Here is a 19,164-nt window from a genome sequence, read left to right on the forward strand (position 1 = left end):
GCAGTTCTGAAATTGCTTCAGCAACTTCACTACCTGAAGGTGAGTTTCATTAGACTCAGATGATCCAAAGGTATCAGAGTTCTCTAGGTACGCTTGCCAATTACTTCCTTCCCTATTGTTGCCTGAGATGTTAATTTTCTGATGGTAGCATTCGTATGCTAGGCATTTGATTCTGCTGACCCATCAGTGAAGCAAAATAAATATTTCATTGTCTTACCACAAACATGGAGTGTTTTCACATTATTCTACATGTCCTTTCCTATTAGCATGTCATTTTGTAGCTTGACCTGTCTCATGTTGTTGCTCCATGCCCAGCCATAAGCATATTTTTTCAATCATACTAATGTTTGTTTTATATATTGTATTAAATGTAGTTAATACATCTTATTAACTACAATGGTCCTGGATCTGAGCTGTACATCATAGAATCATAGAACAGTTAGAGCTGGAAACCTACATCACCCTACAGCAGGGCTGCACAGACTTACCAGCCTGGGAATATTTGTACTCTTAAGTCAGCATGGAGAAAAAGAACTATTAGCTCTTAAAGACTAAGCAGATCATCACCTAAACATGACTAAAACACTGAACATTTTAATCTTTCTCTGTCTCCTTCCTTACCTTTAAGAAATATCTGACCTTTGTTTTTAAAACAAAACAAATCTAATTTGATATATATGCATTTTTCAGCACAGTGGAACATCATCTTAGTTAGGGCCAATGAAACACAAGACACTAGTTAAAGGACTTTTCACTGGAAAAATACATATGTACTCTTCTGCTGCAATAGGTAAAGACACAGAAATGGAGAACAGGAACAACCCACATAGGCTGGGAGACTTGAAGAAAAATATTAAGACAGGGACAAGTTGATACCCAGGAACTAAAGTCATACAAAGAAATGAATTGGAGCCCAGGTTGTGAAGTAACACCACAACTCTGAACTCGCTTCTTTACAGGACAGTAATGTCAAATTCAGCCCTATATATTTTTGGTCCTTCTCAGGCTCTGAAATCAGGTATCACTTCTGTGATCAAAGACTAGAAATATCAGAAAACCTCCAAGTATAGAAATACAGCTCATGAGCCTTATTATAGGTTTGTTTTTTTTTTTTTAAAGGGCTGTAGCAGAAGAACGGCTAAAAAAGAAAGAAAAAAAAACCTGGAAAATATGGAGAAGAACAAAAGAAATTATTTCCTTAGCCGAAACAGGTATGTGAAGAAGGCAGAGAAGGAAAGGTGATCTGAGTCTCATTTCTATGAACTTCTTTGATCTCATACATCATCATGGTACTCCAAACAGAGCAGAATTAACCTAAACTGACATGACTCTTGTAAAGGAATTTATTCCTCGTACCCAGGCCACCTTCATGAGAGAGCATTCAGAGAGAATCATTTTGAAGAGCAAGTGCATGAAAATACTAAAAGCTCCAGAAGGAAAACTGGGAAGAAAAAAAACAAAGCAACTTGAATTGCTTCATCAGAATGGTAGGAAATGAAAGCAAAGTAGGAAACAGTTAAGAAAGGAGAGTATCTCAGAGTGTGTCACTAAATGAAAACAAAGAGTTACAATCACTTTTTCAACCTGTCTCTGTCCAGGCCACAAAGGAAAGGGCAACTCTCCCATAGCAGTTTTATCAGCACTATTTTAGATGGGGGAAAAACTCTAGAATGGACTATATTAAATAAAAGACAGAGAAAAAGTATCAAGGTATATTTAGCATTTCTTTTGCATATACTGCATAGCTTAACTGTTAGAAAGAGCATGAGAATGAACCCAGCACAACTGCTTCCTTAGTAGTGACAGGCTCAGCCTTCAGATTTATAGGGAAGCCTGAGCAGTTACATGACCATAACTATCTTGCATAACGTGGGAGCATAACCTCTCACTAATGAGCAAAATGAGAAAAAATTCTCAAGGCCTTCTGTAAATCTGCCTTTCTAAGGTCAGACATACAAAGAGGATATTTCTTACACTCCTGACATCTGATTTATCCTATCTGAAATCAGACTGTTGAACAAGAGTCCAGCAGTTTCCTGGGGATAGAGCATATACTATATCCCAAAGACCAGAGAAGTGCTAGAAAACCTTGACAGCTCTGAGAAATTCATATACAGCATTTCAGCACCCTACTTTCTTTGGTGAAGAAAGCTCATCAGTGTTTTAAAGAATGTTGACACTAAGTAGCCTTGGGTTATGCCTTGCACACCACCAGTCACTGTGACAGAGTTACAATAGTAATTCAGAGGAGACCTTGACCAGGGCCTAAAATCAAGCTGCCATATTGCCATGAATGTTGGCCTGTTTACTCAAAACCAGAATGTTTTTGAGAATGTGATCAAACACATTTTACATTAATAGGTTACACACTGGGAGGCTCACTCCAAAGCTAAATAGGATCTATCTCAGGACTGAATCTGGTCCTGCACAAATTTTTATTCTAAAATTGGAGTCATCCCTTCTGAGAAACACCTGCTCTGTATTCTTTTGACATAGATGCCCATAGGTACATGAATATATATGTGCATATACATATATGGTCATTTAATAATTCCAGTGTCTCAACCTGAAGGTTTTCAGTTCTTGTGAGCAAAAAAAAAAACCAAAAAACCCAACAAAAAACCCCAAACCAAACCCACAAGAAGAAACCACACCAACCTGAAAAGCACAAAATTTTCTTGAAACAGTTACTGACATGGAGCATGTTTAAACATAACTCCAATGAGCACAGCTGCAACAAGGCGCAACAAACATTGCCAATTCATCCATCAGAAATCTTCCCAAGGTTGACAAAAAGAACAACAAAACTTATCTCCAGACATTTTATTTTGTTAGCAAAATCTTTGTTATAATTCTTGTAATCATTTTCCTTCTTACTCGCTTCTTCACTCAGGGCATTGAATTGATTCTCAGACTGAAGAATCTCTTCCTCAAGGTTTTCAATCTCATAATGGAAAGCAAAATGAAGGTCAGTGATTTCTGAAATATATAGTGTCTACCTGGACCACCCAGAAACAAGCAATTAGTGCAAAATGAGAGCAATCTGCATTCAAAACATAACATCTTCTAAGATAAATAATCACCTTTAAATTGTTATTAATAGGTGTTAAAGTCAGATTATAGAATCACAGAATGGTTGAGGTTCGAAGGCACTTCTAGAGGTCATCTTGTCCAACCCCCCTGCTCAAGCAGGGCCTCTTAGAGCTGACTGCACAGGGCCATGTCCAAATGGCTTTTGAATATCTCCAAGAATGGAGATATTTAGATCTTTAGGTATTGAAGATCTTTAGACCTGATATCATGTTTAGTAGCTAACAAAAAATTGGCCCTTGGAGTTCACTTTTACTTAGGTAACAGTTTACTGTTATTACATATATCATGAATGCATGTAACACTAGATGTAATAGGTTATAATACCTGCTGTTTAACATACCTCTGCAAGTAGTTCAACATTTTTTACTAGTTTTTTACTAGCCTCTATTCTTTCATTCACTTTTCTGCTTCTGTTCTCTTCTGCTGGGAAAAAGAGTTCTCTCTGCATTGATAAGTGCAGTAGTTTCCACTGAAATATTACTCTGGTGACATACACATGAGCAGAAATAAGTTGAATTTGGGAGAAAAACAGAGAAGGGAGACAAATTCTCAGGAGCACTACAAGCCTAATTTAAGAGATTAGAAGACTCAGACATATTTTCTGTAACTTCAGGACTATAATCAGTTGTCTGTGATCCTGACAATATCTAGGAGATGCATAAAAAGACATAAAAACCTTCCGAAGTGCCTCTCTGTTTTTATTGAACACAGAGGAGTATTCTTAAAGTGACTCGTCTCACTTAAGTGCCTAAAGTTAGTTAATAAAAGTCTGGACCAAATAATTTGGTTAATTTAGCTTAGCAAATTGGAAGGCTGTGAATGACAAGATTTTGTGACCATAAAACCCCAGTGTTTGTAAATTATGAAAAGGATAAAATGAAACACATATAAAACCAAAAAGGGCACACTTGTCTATGTGAAAATGCAGACTGGAAGTCAGTAAAAAATGTTTTTAGTCATCAAAAGAATGAGATTTTAGAATGACGTATTAATGAGAATAAGGGGAGGAAAGCAACAATAAGGTTTTGGATTGAACATGTTTGGGTTTTTTGAAGTCTAAAGTATGATGTAGTGTTTAGGGGAGAACCAGACTGGACTAGATGACCAAGAAATCTCCCCATCTCTGTACCTTACATGGCAGAATAATCAAATGAGAAATCAGAGCTGCAGAGATAGTCTGAAGTAGCTGAGCAGACCATGATTTTATTTTTGAGAGTATCCTATCAACTGCAGGGGGCTAAGCACTCTTTCCTGAATCCACTTTTTCACCTTGTCAATAATAAAGTGGAGGTATTCATGGAAGAAAAAAAAAAAGCCCCTATCAAGTACATAGGTCTCAGTGCTCTGAAAAGAAGGTATCTCCATATTGGTGTGGAATGATAACACCTCAAAAACTAGATACCACACCCTGATTTAGACAAACAGTATGAGCAGACCTCCAAGAGCTGCATGTAAAATCTGGCAGTTACAGAGAAATTCAAAACTAGCAGAAAAGCTTTATATCAAACATTCACTTAGATTTATCTGACTCTAGGCTTTTTCTATAGGTACCTCACTGCTGGTAGACATGTGTGTATATATGAACTACTTCATAGTGGATATTCTGAATATAGATAAAATAAACCCCATGTCTTTTTGTGACCTTTGTGTAACATGCTCCTTACAATTCTTTCCAAAGATTTCCTAAAAAGATAGATACAGTAGAAGACACAGCTAAACTAGTGAAAAAAAAGTGAGTCCAAGGAAGAAAGATTAAATTACTGAAAATGCAAAGTTATCTCATTCTTACTGACCCTGTCAAAGGGTTTGTCTATATAACATCTGGAACTCCAGATACCACCAGTCTAATGACCTGATTTTGAAAGGTGTTCAGCAACAAAACCACCATACTTCCAGCTGGAGCTGTGGACACTTGATACAGCAGTGAACTGCAATGCTTATTTTTTTCTCATTGAATTCAATCACAAAGTTCTCACTGACTCAAAAGTGCAGAATCAGCTACCAATGAACATTAACTGAATTTAATAATAACAATAAATACTGAATAAATGATTGGAAAAAAAACCACGCCAAACCAAACAAAACAATCCCCCAAACCCCACAGTTTTACAGTTTATGTAAGCGTACATACCCTGGGAAAATCCCAAATAGCTTATAAAATAAAACAGGTCAAACATTTGCTGTCATAATGATTAAAATGGTAAGTTGAGTGGCCCTTACCGCTTGGCAATAAAGCAATAAAATTCAAATGAAATCATGGATATACTTGAGGAGATATACTTTTATTTGTCATTATTCACTGAATATTTACACAGTAAGGCTTTGGTTTTACATCTCTGATGTAATAGCAACATCAAGATGCAGTAATTAATTAATTCACTGCTTTGTTTTGAAGATATAGTGCAAACTTTCTCGTTTGTCCTACCTTGTCTTATTTTCTGCCTTCAAATCTTGCTCTAGAGATGCCAGCTGTTCTGCATAGCTCTTCTTGATATTTCTGGGGGGGAAGGGGGGAGGGGAGGAAAGTAAACTTTGAGAAATAATACTAAAGACTTGGACAGTGCTTACTTTATGTCAAAATTTTAGTACAGTTTTCCAAAATTTTCTTCCCACTGACCAACGTGCTAAGCACTTGCACTAGTTGGAGAGAGGCAATATGGTACCTATGGGTCCCATCTCAAAAACCTACACATACTGTAGCATGTTAGCACATTACGTTGGAAACATCAGTTTAAAATGAAGAGGCTCTTGTTAGGAATCAAGGCAAATCCAGGAGTATATTTTTCAAGCCAGAAGCAATAAAATAATGCAATAGACAAAACCAGATGTTTCAGAAATTAACAACTGTTCAAATGTATTAGTAGCAATTACTACAAAAGTATTTTCAGAAGCAGAACTTGTGACCAGATGGACAAATCAATTTATTTTAATTTCTTAGTATGTATTTTCTAGTATACGTGATAAATACAAAAATGAATGAACTTTACGTGTATTCCACCCATTCTAGGAGAGTTCAACAATAAAAAGGTTGGCAGTATGAAACCAGTGATACTCACTCCTTCAAGACAGAAGTGTGGTGGGAAGCACCTACTCCAAACCCCATGTGGATTTACAAAGAGAAAGTATGGAGCTTTCTTCCAAAGGTTTTGTTGCTCTAAATGCAATGCTAAATGTATCAAGCCAGCACTGCAAAATAATTTACTACTTGCAGAATATGTCTCAGATAATTCATAGAAAACCCTGAAGAATTATACTTCTATTTCATCCTTTCCAAAACTACATTCACTGTTGTCAGTTTGGTGGGTTTCTCAGTTCAGTGGGTTTAATCAACTCAAGAGTGTCCTCTTTGAATGATATCTGACTGACTTAATTTGAAGTTGCTCATTAAAGAAATAAATAATTGGCCAATCCTGTAAAATGAATGGTAAGATTCTGAATACATTGCATATTACTTCCAGAAAAAATAAAATTAACATGAGATCTTAATTTTGATTTCAAATTTGGTGGCCCTGTTAAAGTGACCACGAGGTCTGTGTGATGTACACTGAAATTGAATTATTTTGAGTCTGATACAGAAGGACGTTGTGAAGTCAGTAAAAATGCACAGAACAAGATAATTAGGCACAAACAAAAAACAGAGATGTAGGAAAGTACAGGGATAGGGACTGGGATAGGGAAGGGAGTTTTCAATCAGTTGTTCTAAGAGGCCAGAGCTGCAATGCATTTTGTACAGTTCCATGTAGTCTAGTTTAAAAGCGTGAAATTAAGAGCTGATTGACACTGGGAGAAAGCTCTTACAAATCTTTCATTTACTATCATTAGTGTAGATACCCAATTAGCATCAAGATCCTGCGCAATGGTTATTTCACTCTTATCTTGTTAACTTAGTTTTATACTGTAGACTCCATTGCCCTTGAATTACAAATTTTCCTCCTCTTTAGCAGTGCATGGCTACCTCCTTCTTAGCAGTGTGTGGCTACCTCATAGTCTTACTTTTTTCATCCCACATTTACATGGCAACAATATCTCTTCAGACACTCGTCAAGATGAGAATGCTTTTCCTACAAAGCAGAGTAAATGTGTTGTATGTTTTCTCATTTAGTATGAAAACAGAGGTGAGGGATTATTTTCTTACTTTTTAATTATAATTATATCCATAAGTAGGGCAACTCCACAATAACAGATCATTCCTCAGAGGGATTTAAGTAGCAGGTAGACCCTAGGAGCGCAGCCACTTCAGTGCCACACTGTGAAAAAGTTCCACAGAACCAGCACTATTGGTGTCACTCAAAACACAGAGTGTGTGAATATATTTGGCTCTCCTAGGTTTGAGGGATGTAAGATTAATTGGCTGAACCTGTTAACTTTCTCTTGCAAAGAATGACACTCCAGCAGAGAAAAAAAAAAAGGCTCTCCCTTTTCTCAGGATTAACCTTCTTACAAGACAGAAATTCGTTATTAGTGTTCAACATAAGGCCTTGTTCTCCTGATTCTCTAGGAAATAAAGGAACTGGATCCAAAGCAGGATATCTGGGCTCAGAACACACAGGCTTGTCCTCACCTATTGCAGCAAAATCCCAAATCTCTTCCACCAACTACAGGCTAATAGAGAGCTGTAGTTCTTTGGCCACACTCCTCCCAGCCAGACCCTAATTCATAGGGCACAAGGAGACTGTTCTGCTTAGACTACACAAGACAATGATTTCCTTTTTCAGAATACTTCTGTGCACAGGGCAAATCTGTGCTTACTAGATTTATCTGAGTAAAAGCAGATTTTCTTAGATGCCACCATAACAAACAGGGAGTCGCTTGGTCCCAAACCTGGTACCACAGTATGCAGTTCACAGTCACAACTATTTGTGAAGTTTTACATATTGCTCTGCTTCAATACCCTTCATCATCTGTAGGTTCATTGGTTGGTGGCAAGAAACTGCAGATCAAATTAGGGTAACTGGCAGCTAACCTCTTTGTTGTATGAAAATCCATAACAGCCTACTAGTACAGTTTACAAACCCATTCAACTTCCCTACTGAATGTTTATTTCAGTATCTCTTTAATCAGCTGAAGTGCTGAGCAAACTGACATTTACCATTGTCAGTATTTAAAGATTACATACAGTAGGCTGTCTTCGAGATTTTTAATTATTTTCTCTAGGCGTTTCTTTTTCGTCGCAAGATTTTCCAGCGATCTAAACTTTTTTCTTCAATAAAAAAGACAATTCCTCCCATCTACCAGAAGAAAAAAGTAAGTTAGATACTCTGTCAGCAAGAAAAGCCTTAGTAATGAAATCACAAACTTAAAATATCTGTCTTCAAGAGCTGAGGGGTAAAACCTACTTTGCCACTACCTCATCTCTTTCTATAGTCCAGAGCTGCTGTTCTTCCAGTACTTGTTCATAATTTTGGCGCAGAGCTTCATTTTCTAATTTCAGTTTTTTATTCAGGTATTTAGCATTGCATAGATCTTCCTTAATCTACAAATAAGGACCACAGATGTTAGCTTATTATTATTTCTGTCTCTGTTTTACCTTATAATAATATTCTATACTTCTAGAGTGCCTTTAATAAAAAAAAACCTCAAAAAACTTGAAAATGAACCAAGATTCACAGCATGTATGTAATTAACATACACGGATATTATATCAAGATTGTTTCTGTATCCTCACTTCCATTGCCTCATTTAAACCAGCCACTTTGAAACAGTCTGCAAGCTGTGTGCTGCTCCCAGACACATGGTGCCTTGCCCCAGCTGGAGGTAGTGACTTCCACTGTATGGACTACAGAGCAATAAAGTGGAAACAGGGAAGGCTTGATGATGTAGGAACACTGGGACGGTGAGAACTCCATATCAAGATGGAGGAAAGCAGGAGTCATTGGTCATGGCTGAAGGATGCAAGGGCAGGAAGATGGAAGAGAAAAAGGAAATAGGAAGATGATGGCTGTGGTTCTGGCTTTTGATGGTAGGAATTCAGTAGAAGAGCAGGAAGGGTTATCATGGGATGGGTAGAATGTGGCTCCCACCTAGTGCTGCCTAATGCCAATATGGCAGAGGTTTTAATGGACCAACATTTTATTTGATATGTACACCTTCAGAGGAGAGGTCAGGAACGCAACAAGGAAACCATGCCAATAGATGTGTATAACATCTACATAACAATGATGTCAGGCAGCTGGCATTCTTTCACAGGTTCAGCAGATGGAAAGCCACCACTAGTTAGATTTTCTCCATATGTAATAAGAGCTAAAAAAATGTAAAAAAGCATGAAACAAGTCTTCAAGAATGACTATCAAAACTGCACGCTCAGCCTCCCATCTCAACTTCATCCTTGTTAACAAATCTCGTCACAATCTTTCTATATACATCTGTCTGTCCCATTCTCTTTTATACTCCTTCCAAATCAATATCCCCTAATCTCATAAACACTTGCATCCCAGCACACAAAGCTATATATACCCTCAAGCTCAGCACACTTCTCAGTGCCCCTTAAGTCTTTTAACATCAGTCCATGGCCTCAGTTGAAGAGTAGATCTCGCCTCTACATCCAGCATGACCTCCTAAGCATGAGTAGAAGGTAGAGTTCTCATGTCCTGCAAGTGTTTGTGTTCCTTGTCCCTGCTCACGCTCATTAAGCACAGAGGCACAGGCAAATCAAAGCACCTAAAGCACTTCATGTCACACTTCCTGCAGGTCTGTCCTCATTGAGTGTTTCAGCAAGACAAGGCCTAGTAAAATCTCTGAGCCAGAATAAGAAAAAAACCTCTTACTTTTACAAGTTCCTTATTGAAATGCTCCTTTTCTTGGGCAATTTTTGATTGTAAAAGCAATAATTCAGATTCAAGCTGAATCCTATTAAACAAAGCCAATGTAGACACATTTAGGAGAGGATTAACAAAATATGCATTTTTAAAATTAATTAAAAAATCATGCATTCTTACTTTCAGGCCCCTCATGTGAATGCAAGCTATATCTACATATATTTGAGTTGTATTCTATTCAAGTATCTTTATTAATTACTTCCCTTTGATATATCTGATGAGAAAATACCAAACCCTACAAAGAAGGTAAGGACTTACAGAACTAGTAGGTTTTCTACTACAAGATTTCAAAATACAAGCCAAGAATGACTTGTGGGGAAAGACAATATTTTCTGTAGACAAACTTTGAGAGTATGTGCCAAGCACTGTGAAGGAAAAAAAAATACATTGACCAGATCCTTTCTTTGTCTTAACAGCCTAACTCATCTGCTACATCAAATAGTAAAATAAGTTATGAAGGACAAATGCTCTAAAACAAATAAAGACATCCATAACACTGAGCAGCTATAAAAATGCAGCAAAAAACACAGACAGCGTATTTGGTATGCTTGGGCTATGAAACTCAGCACAGCCTACACCTCTGTGGTCATCACCAGATCATAACTGTTTGGACTCTTGAAACATGAGTGTGGTCAACATCCCTAGCACCAATATTTTTACTGAAGTTAAACTTCAGGAGAGCAAAGATAAGCAATTTATAACTGTCTGCAGGATCAAGGGCCACAGCCGGATGCTAGCTGCAGCTCATTTTTTACAGTAATTACATTGTTAATTAACGGTAACATTAATTTCATGAAGACATTAATGAATTAGTTCTGCCATGAAGAAAAATAGTAAAATTCACAGCAATAATTTTACCCAAGTTTCCAAGAACTCATATTTTTTTCTCTGTAAGGATTCTTAGCTCAGATTGTAAAGGGAAACGGGTTGAAACAAAAAGCTTGAATCACCAGGAAGAGTCTCAACTTTTTTCCCCATCACTTTGGTCATACAACCTTTCAGAAGGCCTATGGCATAGTCAGAAGAGAAGCAGTTATGGACCTAGGTTGGATAATGATAAATTGAGGATCTCCATATTAAGTTCCCTGAATGTAACATAGAGAGGTCCATAGAATGATATTTGGATTATATTGCTTATTCACATCACTTGTGATACTTTGCATCTCAGGTAACATACAGAAGAAGAACGAATCTCTGTGCCATAGCAAATGTAAGTATTCCAGCTGATAGGATGATGACAGCATATACAGGGAGTAATGACTACTCTCCCAACCAGACATATTGTTAGAATAACAGTATAACCCTCTTCCAAAGGGCACATTTGTGAATATATGTTCCTAACAGCTAATTTAGATTAACTCCAACTGTCCTCCAAGTCTTTACTGAAGCCAGTAGAAAGATTCCCTCAGAAAACACTGATACAGGTTTAGTAAAAAGATCGAATCAAATAGTTTAATACTTACTTCTGTTCTAAGAGTGCCAGCTTATCTGTTTTTCTAAATTCCAAGCTTTTTTCTACTTGCTTGCTTTCTTCTCTCAGTTTTTCTAAGGCAATTTCTTCATCAAGTAGAACCTATAAAAATACAGCAGACTATGTCAAAATATGTGAAGTTTCCAAAACAGCAGGTAATGAATCACTTCATTGCCACTGGTCTGTTATTTTTATTTTTTTTATTTTTTTAATTTCCTAACGTACACATGAAACTCTACTATTTTCTTGTCACTGAGATTTCAAAGTAAAAATTACTACAGCCTGCAAAGAATGAATTCTCAGAAGCAATGGGTAAGGCTGTATTTATTTTACCACTTAAAGAGGTAAAAAAAATAAATTAAAAAAATCAATGCAGGTTGGTAAGGAAAAGAAATTAAAAAAAAAACAAAACCAAAAACAATGCAATCTGTCATTTAAGGGAACCTCAGTGCAGATTTAACTCCAGTACAATTCTGAGTTTTTACTAATATTCAGACAGAAAGGACTTTTATCGTCAAGGCAGCAGTGCTTGTAACAGAAGTTGTCAAGATTAGGGCAGAAAATTATGTTTTACAGTTCAGTTTGGCTCAACTCCTTACACAAGTATTACTTTTGCAGTATGGTTATTTTCAGTAGTGCTGAGATAACTCAGCAGATCTTAAACTGGATGCACAGAGTTTGAATTTATGCTGCAGATCTGAAGATTTTACATTCAAGTTCTCAAATTCATGCTTTCTGTGGGATGTTTTTGCCTCCTGAGATTCAAGGAATTTTTTCATTTCTGTATTCTACATTGAAAATAATACAATTAATAGAGCAATGTACTATGTATTGTTTAAAGTGTATAATAAAACATTTGAAGCCTTCTAAAATTAAATAAGCACAAAATTTACACTAGAAGAAAATAAGTTTCTGAAAAGCCACAGCTATGTACCAAATGACAATTCTATGTGAAAAAGAAACAATTAATATAACATGCAGATTAGTACCTGATCTGCCAAAATTTCATGTGATTTTATTCCAGTATAGGAACATGACTATACCATATTTTCTACTAGAAAGTTTTCTTTAAATCTGATCATCTGTTTTATGTTATCATTTAGAAAAGTATCAAATATACACAACTGGAAGTAAAGCAGAATATAAAAAAATAGTAAAACCTTATCTCAGAGCTTGCTGGAAAATATAGGTACCTTTATTTTAAGCAGTTTGCCTGGGGGGATTGATTTCCTGGTACATGATTATTTGTCCCACAGTTAGTAAGAAGCACCAGTGCATGACATTCTTAGATGTGCTGCTAGAAAAAAAATTTCATATACCATGCAATTTTGGTGTGGCATGTTTGTGGGTGTATGCATACATGTATTCATACCACAAACACAATCACATGTATACAGAAATCAAAAAAGCATGTGTGCACCCAATGTCAGAGTCACTTTTCTGCTTGCGATGCTGTGGAAATATATGTTAGCTCCATAAGAGAAAGAACAATGCAACATCTGGAATAATTTCTAAGGTAATTTCCTTTTTTGGCACTGTATCTGTAAAACTTTTAAAAAAATTACATTTCAAAACCTTTACCTCTTTATCATATTCTTCTTTCTCTTTTTCAAGTTTACTCATTTTTTCAGCTATTTTTTCTTTAAGTCCTGCTAATGCTGCCTTTGTACTGATTATTTCTTTTTCTTTCACTATTGTTTTATCACAAGTTTCAGTTAAGAGAGCATTTGTGTTAACTTTTGTTGCCATCCTTTCATTCAGCAAGTCTACTCTTTCTTTATGCTGTGTCTGCAAATATTCTTGCTCCTTACTGGAAAAATACCACAACAGATGAAAAGTATATTTCCTACCATTCATTCAGATCAAAGACTTGGTTCAAATGTTCATTGAAACAAATACTTGCCTACCCACACATTATCAGCTCAGTCTGTTAGAGCGCTATACATGCATGACATGCACTGGTACCTGTGATGAAGACCATCTAAGACCTTCCATTCCAATAAAATGGCTTTCGGTTATTTGTATTATAACTTTTAAAAAGTTTTACTTTTTCTGATGTGATTATTTTCCATATGTTTCAGTAAAAATGGAGGGGCTGCTTGCAAGTTCCAAAAGAACAAGGAAAGCAGGCGCGCTTCCCTGAAGAAAATACATTGTGATTTATTTTTGAACAGCTCTTGCAGCGTGGCAGAAGGTGACAGTAACATGAAATCTAGCAGGGAGAAAAATATCTCCCAGTTCTCTATATCTTCTTGGGGTAACTCTTGAAAAGGAAGGTGGATCTCTAGCACAGTTGCTAATTCAGGGTTCCTGCCTCTTTTTAAACTGAAAACTATGAATTTTGCCTGTAGTAGTTCCTTAACATTAATTGTTGAAAGAGAAAACTCTCCCTTGCAAGTGTGAGAAGCAAAGCTGCAGACAGTTTTCTCTAAGCGAGCTTATCAGGGCTACAGAGGGCATGCAGCAGCGGGCAGGCTCTGCTGTTCATGAAAAGACACCTTAAAAATTAGTCTTGCTGCTGCAGCAGAGTTGCCTAGGAACATTTGTGGCAAGCTGCAGGGGTGAGGCCAAGCACTACTTACCACGCTTTGGTAACATTTCAATTCTCCTTAATCATCTTGTCAGTATTTATTTTTCGCTTGTTCAAATGAATACATACCACAGTTCAGCATTCTGTCTTTCACAAAGGGCTTGCTTCTCAGTCAGTAATTCAATTTTACAAGCAATGTTTTCCAATGCAGATGGCAGCTGATGTATCTTAGCAGCACTAGATTCACATGCAGCAGTGACAAGAGCTAAAAAGTAAATACAAAACATACAGAAGATAGTACATTAAGTGATTGATCCATAGTCTTTAATTCACTACTGTTAGTATTGTCACCTGGAAAGGGACAGCTGTGATTCTAAGACACTAATATCCCTGAAGTTGCATACTTTATTTTGATACTTTCATCTTACCACATTTTCCCTGAGTCAACTGCATTTACCAACAAGAGACAGCCTGATGCGTTTGCACAGAATAATTGCTCTTTTTCTTACTATATGTCTAAGAAATTTCCTAAACATATAGTGAACGGATAAAAATTACTCCTTTTCCCCCCCAGTGATCTTCTGCACAACCAGGTCTGGCAGCCAGGGATAAGAATCAGGATCACCTGGCTTGAAACTGAATAGCAATTCTCCCAGAAGAGCCACTGCTGTGTGGAAGTGAAGAGCCTGCATGAAGAGGCTCTGTGGATAATGCTCTTCTGTGCATGGGTGTTGTACCACAGCATCTTTTCAGCTGCTGAGTGAAGAGTCACATTACTGTGCATTCACCCATGCAAACACACTTAGGCAGTGCAGAATGGGAGTAGCTAGTATAAACAACTAACTGCACAGCAACCACGTGCTGTAGGCAAAGAGAAGGTGAGGGAGGAAATCGGCTACAAGAAAGTAATCAACAAACATAGAATGTGTCTGGGGGGAAAAGGAAAAGAAACTGAAAGGAGATGAGTGAGGGGAAGAGGAAGTTCTATTTGCTGTTTCATGATGAACCTAAAGCTGATCTAACTCCATCATACTCTAAAAGGAGTAGTACTACTCTCCCTGGTGACCCTGCCATCCCTCCTCCTGTGCCACCACTAACAATCATACTTAGCTCATGGTTAGCTAGATAAAAAACTATAACTTCCTTACTTCTCACAAAAAAGAAGAAATCCAAGCATTCATCTAGATCAACTGACTGCTTTGCTTTACAACTACAGTGCAAATAGAGGGGTGATAGCAGAATATGCCTTGGTCATCTTAAAAGTAAAGCCATATCTGAGAAAAAAAAAAAAAAAAAGAAAAGAGAAATAGAGCTCAAAGTTTGTTTTCATCCAGATACCTACATTTGACCTAAGGCTTTAGCCTCCCTTCAGTGGAGAGAAAGAAGCAGTTCTAGCCCATGATCCTTCTGACTTGCTTTAGAACATTTATTCTGGAGTGAGATGAACCAGTCATGAGGAAGACATTTTTTACAGTGAAGGTGGTGAAATGCTGGAGCAGGTTGTCCAGAGAGGTGCTGGATGCACTGTCCCTAGAGACATTCAAGACTAGACTGGATGTGGCTGGGTGTGGAGTAACCTGGTCTAGTAGATGCTCCTGCTCATTAAAAGAGGGTTGGACTAGATGACCTTTGAAGATCCCTTCCAACCCAAACTATTCTATGATTCTATGCCTAGAAAGGGCTCTTTCTCTTCACTGTCTACAAGAGACAGTTGATAATCATTTGCAAAATGAACTCCACCCAAAAGTAATGTCACATCTGATAAGCATCCCCTGCTTCAGAAAAGGGGAATTTGCAGCACAGAGCACTCAAGTGCTCCATCTCAAGGATCAGACAAAGGCTGTGGCATGGCTGGGATCCAGATTGAATGCTGCACTTCTCCAGTCATTCCTGTAGTGCTTGTGCATGGTCTCCAGTGCAGGTATCTCGAATTTATACACTTATGTGAGAGAATAGTCTCTCACAGTGTCATACATCAGCAAACACTTATCTTCATCCATTAATAAGTTATTATAGAAAGTGATTTACCTTTAGCAGTAAGATTTATTTTATAGAATACTTCAAATTGTTTAAACTCATAGAAACTCATAGAAAATTCAGTTCTCTTAAGGGGAGGTTTTTAGAGCTGTTTAAGTCAATACTACCTGTCATCTCTTCAATATTCTCTCCTGAAAAATTCTGTATTCTGAAGCAAAGATTGCTGTTTTTTATAGTCTCCTCTTCTAGGCATTCAAGGGTATGTCTTCGAATTTCTTCCTGCCAATTAAAAAATCCACTAGTGAGAACCAAGTAGTACAACAGATGAAAAAGCACTTTCTCCTTACGAAACCATTATTTATTATTATTTTTTTTTTTTTAAGTTAGTTGATACTGGGTATTTTCCATGCCTAGCTATATCATTTCCATTCCTCCTACTTGATCTCTTTTCTCTTTTCTTTCACTCTTTGAAATAACAATTAATTTGTTCTACAAGTAGCTGAACAAATCTATGCATCTCCAGGAACTGTTGGCTTCTGACCAGCAACAATCTTGAGGAGTCTGTTACCTACATCTCTGCTATAAAAGCTGTGCTGGCAGGAAGGTCTCAACTGTCAGCTTCTGCCACTGTGCACAAAAGGTGTTATTTAAGAAACAGAGAGCTGCATTGCCCTATGTCCTGAAGCTTTGCTGAAGAAGGGAGACTGTAACTGGCCCTGAGACATGCTAGAAAGTAATCTTCTGGTTCATGGTTAATAGTATGAGAAGGGTCACTTTTAGAGTGAAGACAGAGCAAGAGAAAACAGACTGAACTGACTGTTGGAGAAGCCCTCCAACAAATGAATCCCAAATCTGAAAGACTGAGAATTGTAGGTGAGTTAAAGCCCCAAATGTCTGGGAAATCGGTTCTTAAGTGGATGTTGACTTTGGCATCACAACTTATGCATAAAACCACTCCTATCATTCTCCTTTGGTTTCACCAGCAGTTGAAATACTCTTGAATTTTACTGTCTCTAGAGCAAATTCTATATGCATGCATATAAATTACTCTCATTTCCTTGAGAAGATGAAATATTTAGAGGTGTAAAATAAATGTGTAGAAGGTTTTAATTTCATATGGGTTACATCTTCAATTAGCTGAAACAGAGAAAAAGAAAACTTTATGATTTCAGAACATTACATAAAACAATCATCTGATAGACTAATGCAGAGATGGCCTGGAATTGATGATTTAGAGGCCTCCTGAGAGAGAAAGTCAAGTTTTACAAGATTTACATCTACCTAAACAAATACATTATGGAGATACTTTTAAAACAGTCTTTGAAGCCATTCTGGCTTTAATGGCTCCAGAAATCTTACAGCAAAAGTTAGCTAACTATGAACAGCCATCCTCAGCTCATAATTGCTGTAACGTCTCTCATTATCACACATAATGCAATTGTTTCAAGGAAAAACAAACCGTTAAAAAAAAATAAATCCTTTTGCACCTAGTCATAGGGCAAACCACCTGCCTGCTGAAGTCTGTACCATCTGCTGAATGCACTAACACTAGCGGGTGTATCCTCACAGCAGCCCTGAGAGAGAAGCATGATTTTTCTCCCTTGCACTTGATGGCATTAAAGCCCTTATGATGTAAAAGTCTCTACGTAAGTAGGCCTTTACCTTCAAGTGATTTTTGTGCTGTTCCTACTAAGTCACTGTAGGGTCAGAGATTATACTTCCTACACAAACTATGAAGACACAATAGACCTGGGAACAAAACTTCAACCCTAAGTCCCAGTTTAATCTGCTAGACGTAAGATCCTTTCTCTTTTTACTTCAACAGAAGTCTGGATATGCCTAAAATGTCACTAATACCTAGTGTAAACAGCATCTACTGCTCCCGCATCAAAACACCAGCAGGTGAGCTAAGGCTTGGATCAACTGTGTATCTAAACTAGTCAGGTTGGCTTGTTCTATCATAGCCAAACTTCTGCAGCTAGCAAAGTGCATGCAAGCACCCACCAACTTCACTCCAAACTGCCTGTCTCTCTCTTAAAGGTAGACTGTAACTCACACAAGAGAACACTTCTAATAGTGTAAAAGAGTAGTTACATGGTTATCAACTAATCCTTTCCCATGTACTGGAAACTAAATACTAGATCTTTCTTACCAATTTCTTAATAGCAGCAATAGTACCTTCAAGACACTGCACAGTTTCCCCACTGAATGAAATATCTTCATTTTTCAAGTGTTTTTCTAAATGAAATTAGAATGTAGTTTTAAATCTTCAAATATTGCTCCATCTTTCTGCAAGAATTATTCTGAAAGAGGAGGAGTTATTTTCTAATTATTTGCTAAATCTGTTTTCCTTTGTTCTAAAGTAGGTCAGCATCTTTCACACTCCTCTTTCTGGTGCATAGAAAAAGCAGATGGAAGAGTGGCATATGAAGTCCACAGGACCTGGTAAAATTTTCAGTCACAAAATCCTTCCAAATTCATATCTGCAGCATTAATCTTTTAAAAGAGTAAATCAGAGAAGTTTACAGAGGTTATTAAGCTGAAGTAAAAGCTATGGATCAAAATAATTTCCCTTTAAGCAGGGTGTAGCTAATCTTTAGAACTTTTCAAAGCAGTCATGGCTTCTTTCCAACCAAAAATACTAATCCGGATTCATCAAAGCCTGAAGTGAGATTTACATTATTCCAGAAGCTACTCTTTGTATTGTTAAATTTAATTTATCTTGAGCTCGAAGAATAATTGCAAGGATTTGAATTCATCCAAAAGATTATTGTACCTGTTACAGTGGCATGAAATTTTTTATATACTGATTTTGTAACAGAGACTAAATCCTCACAGAAAGGGGGGAAAAGAAAATTTGTAAATCCAGGCATAAGTGAATTTGTAGTGAAGACAAGGCACTCAGTGAGCTCTCGTTTTAATTTGACATACTAACTTGTTTGCAAACTAGCAGCTGACCCATTTCACTAGGACCTTTATCTGGAGTTGACGGGAAGAAAGGCCGGGTGCAGCCTCTGCTTCTGCCCTACTTGCCTGTTTTCAGGCCTGATGATGAGCACCTACCAGTATGTAACTTTCTGTTAGGAGCAGGAGAGATGGCAGAAAACAAGCCTATGTATGTGGCAAACGGCAGAGTGGGTGGCATAAGAGCAGAATTTGCCCAAGCTTCACAAATTAGTAATAATTCTAGACAATTATTTCTAATGATAGTAGTCTGAAACCACAGTCTTTTTACCATCTTAGAATCAACAGAACTATGAGCTATTTTTTTCATAAAC

General features: G+C 37.2%; 1 protein-coding gene across 1 annotated transcript; it reads right to left on the reverse strand.

The window, feature by feature from the left end:
- Nucleotides 1–7,819: 7,819 nt before the first annotated feature.
- On the reverse strand, nt 7,820–18,122 carry LOC133274028 (CAP-Gly domain-containing linker protein 1-like). Its single transcript, XM_061462771.1, has 9 exons — nt 18,039–18,122; nt 16,054–16,165; nt 14,039–14,174; nt 12,961–13,189; nt 12,051–12,167; nt 11,372–11,481; nt 9,858–9,939; nt 8,441–8,566; nt 7,820–8,321 (listed from the first exon to the last, which is right to left on the reverse strand). Exons 2-9 carry the CDS (start codon nt 16,058–16,060, stop codon nt 8,244–8,246), a joined length of 885 nt encoding a protein of 294 aa, XP_061318755.1. The 5' UTR covers nt 16,061–16,165; nt 18,039–18,122; the 3' UTR covers nt 7,820–8,243.
- Between the last annotated feature and the right edge of the window lie 1,042 nt (nt 18,123–19,164).

Source organism: Pezoporus flaviventris, unplaced genomic scaffold (genome assembly GCF_033815535.1).
Source record: "Pezoporus flaviventris isolate CSIRO_AGI_PZ_B2104156 unplaced genomic scaffold, CSIRO_AGI_Pfla_v1 ptg000035l, whole genome shotgun sequence".
Lineage (NCBI taxonomy): Eukaryota > Metazoa > Chordata > Aves > Psittaciformes > Psittacidae > Pezoporus > Pezoporus flaviventris.

Bases quoted from the DNA above. Each gene is read 5' to 3' on its own strand.
- LOC133274028 (XM_061462771.1), bottom strand. The intron at 8,567-9,857 runs GTAAGAGGTTTT...CCTTATTTGTAG, and splicing joins TCAATAAGGAACTTGTAAAA to ATTAAGGAAGATCTATGCAA. The intron at 8,322-8,440 runs GTAGTGGCAAAG...TTCTTCTGGTAG, and splicing joins GGACTATAGAAAGAGATGAG to ATGGGAGGAATTGTCTTTTT.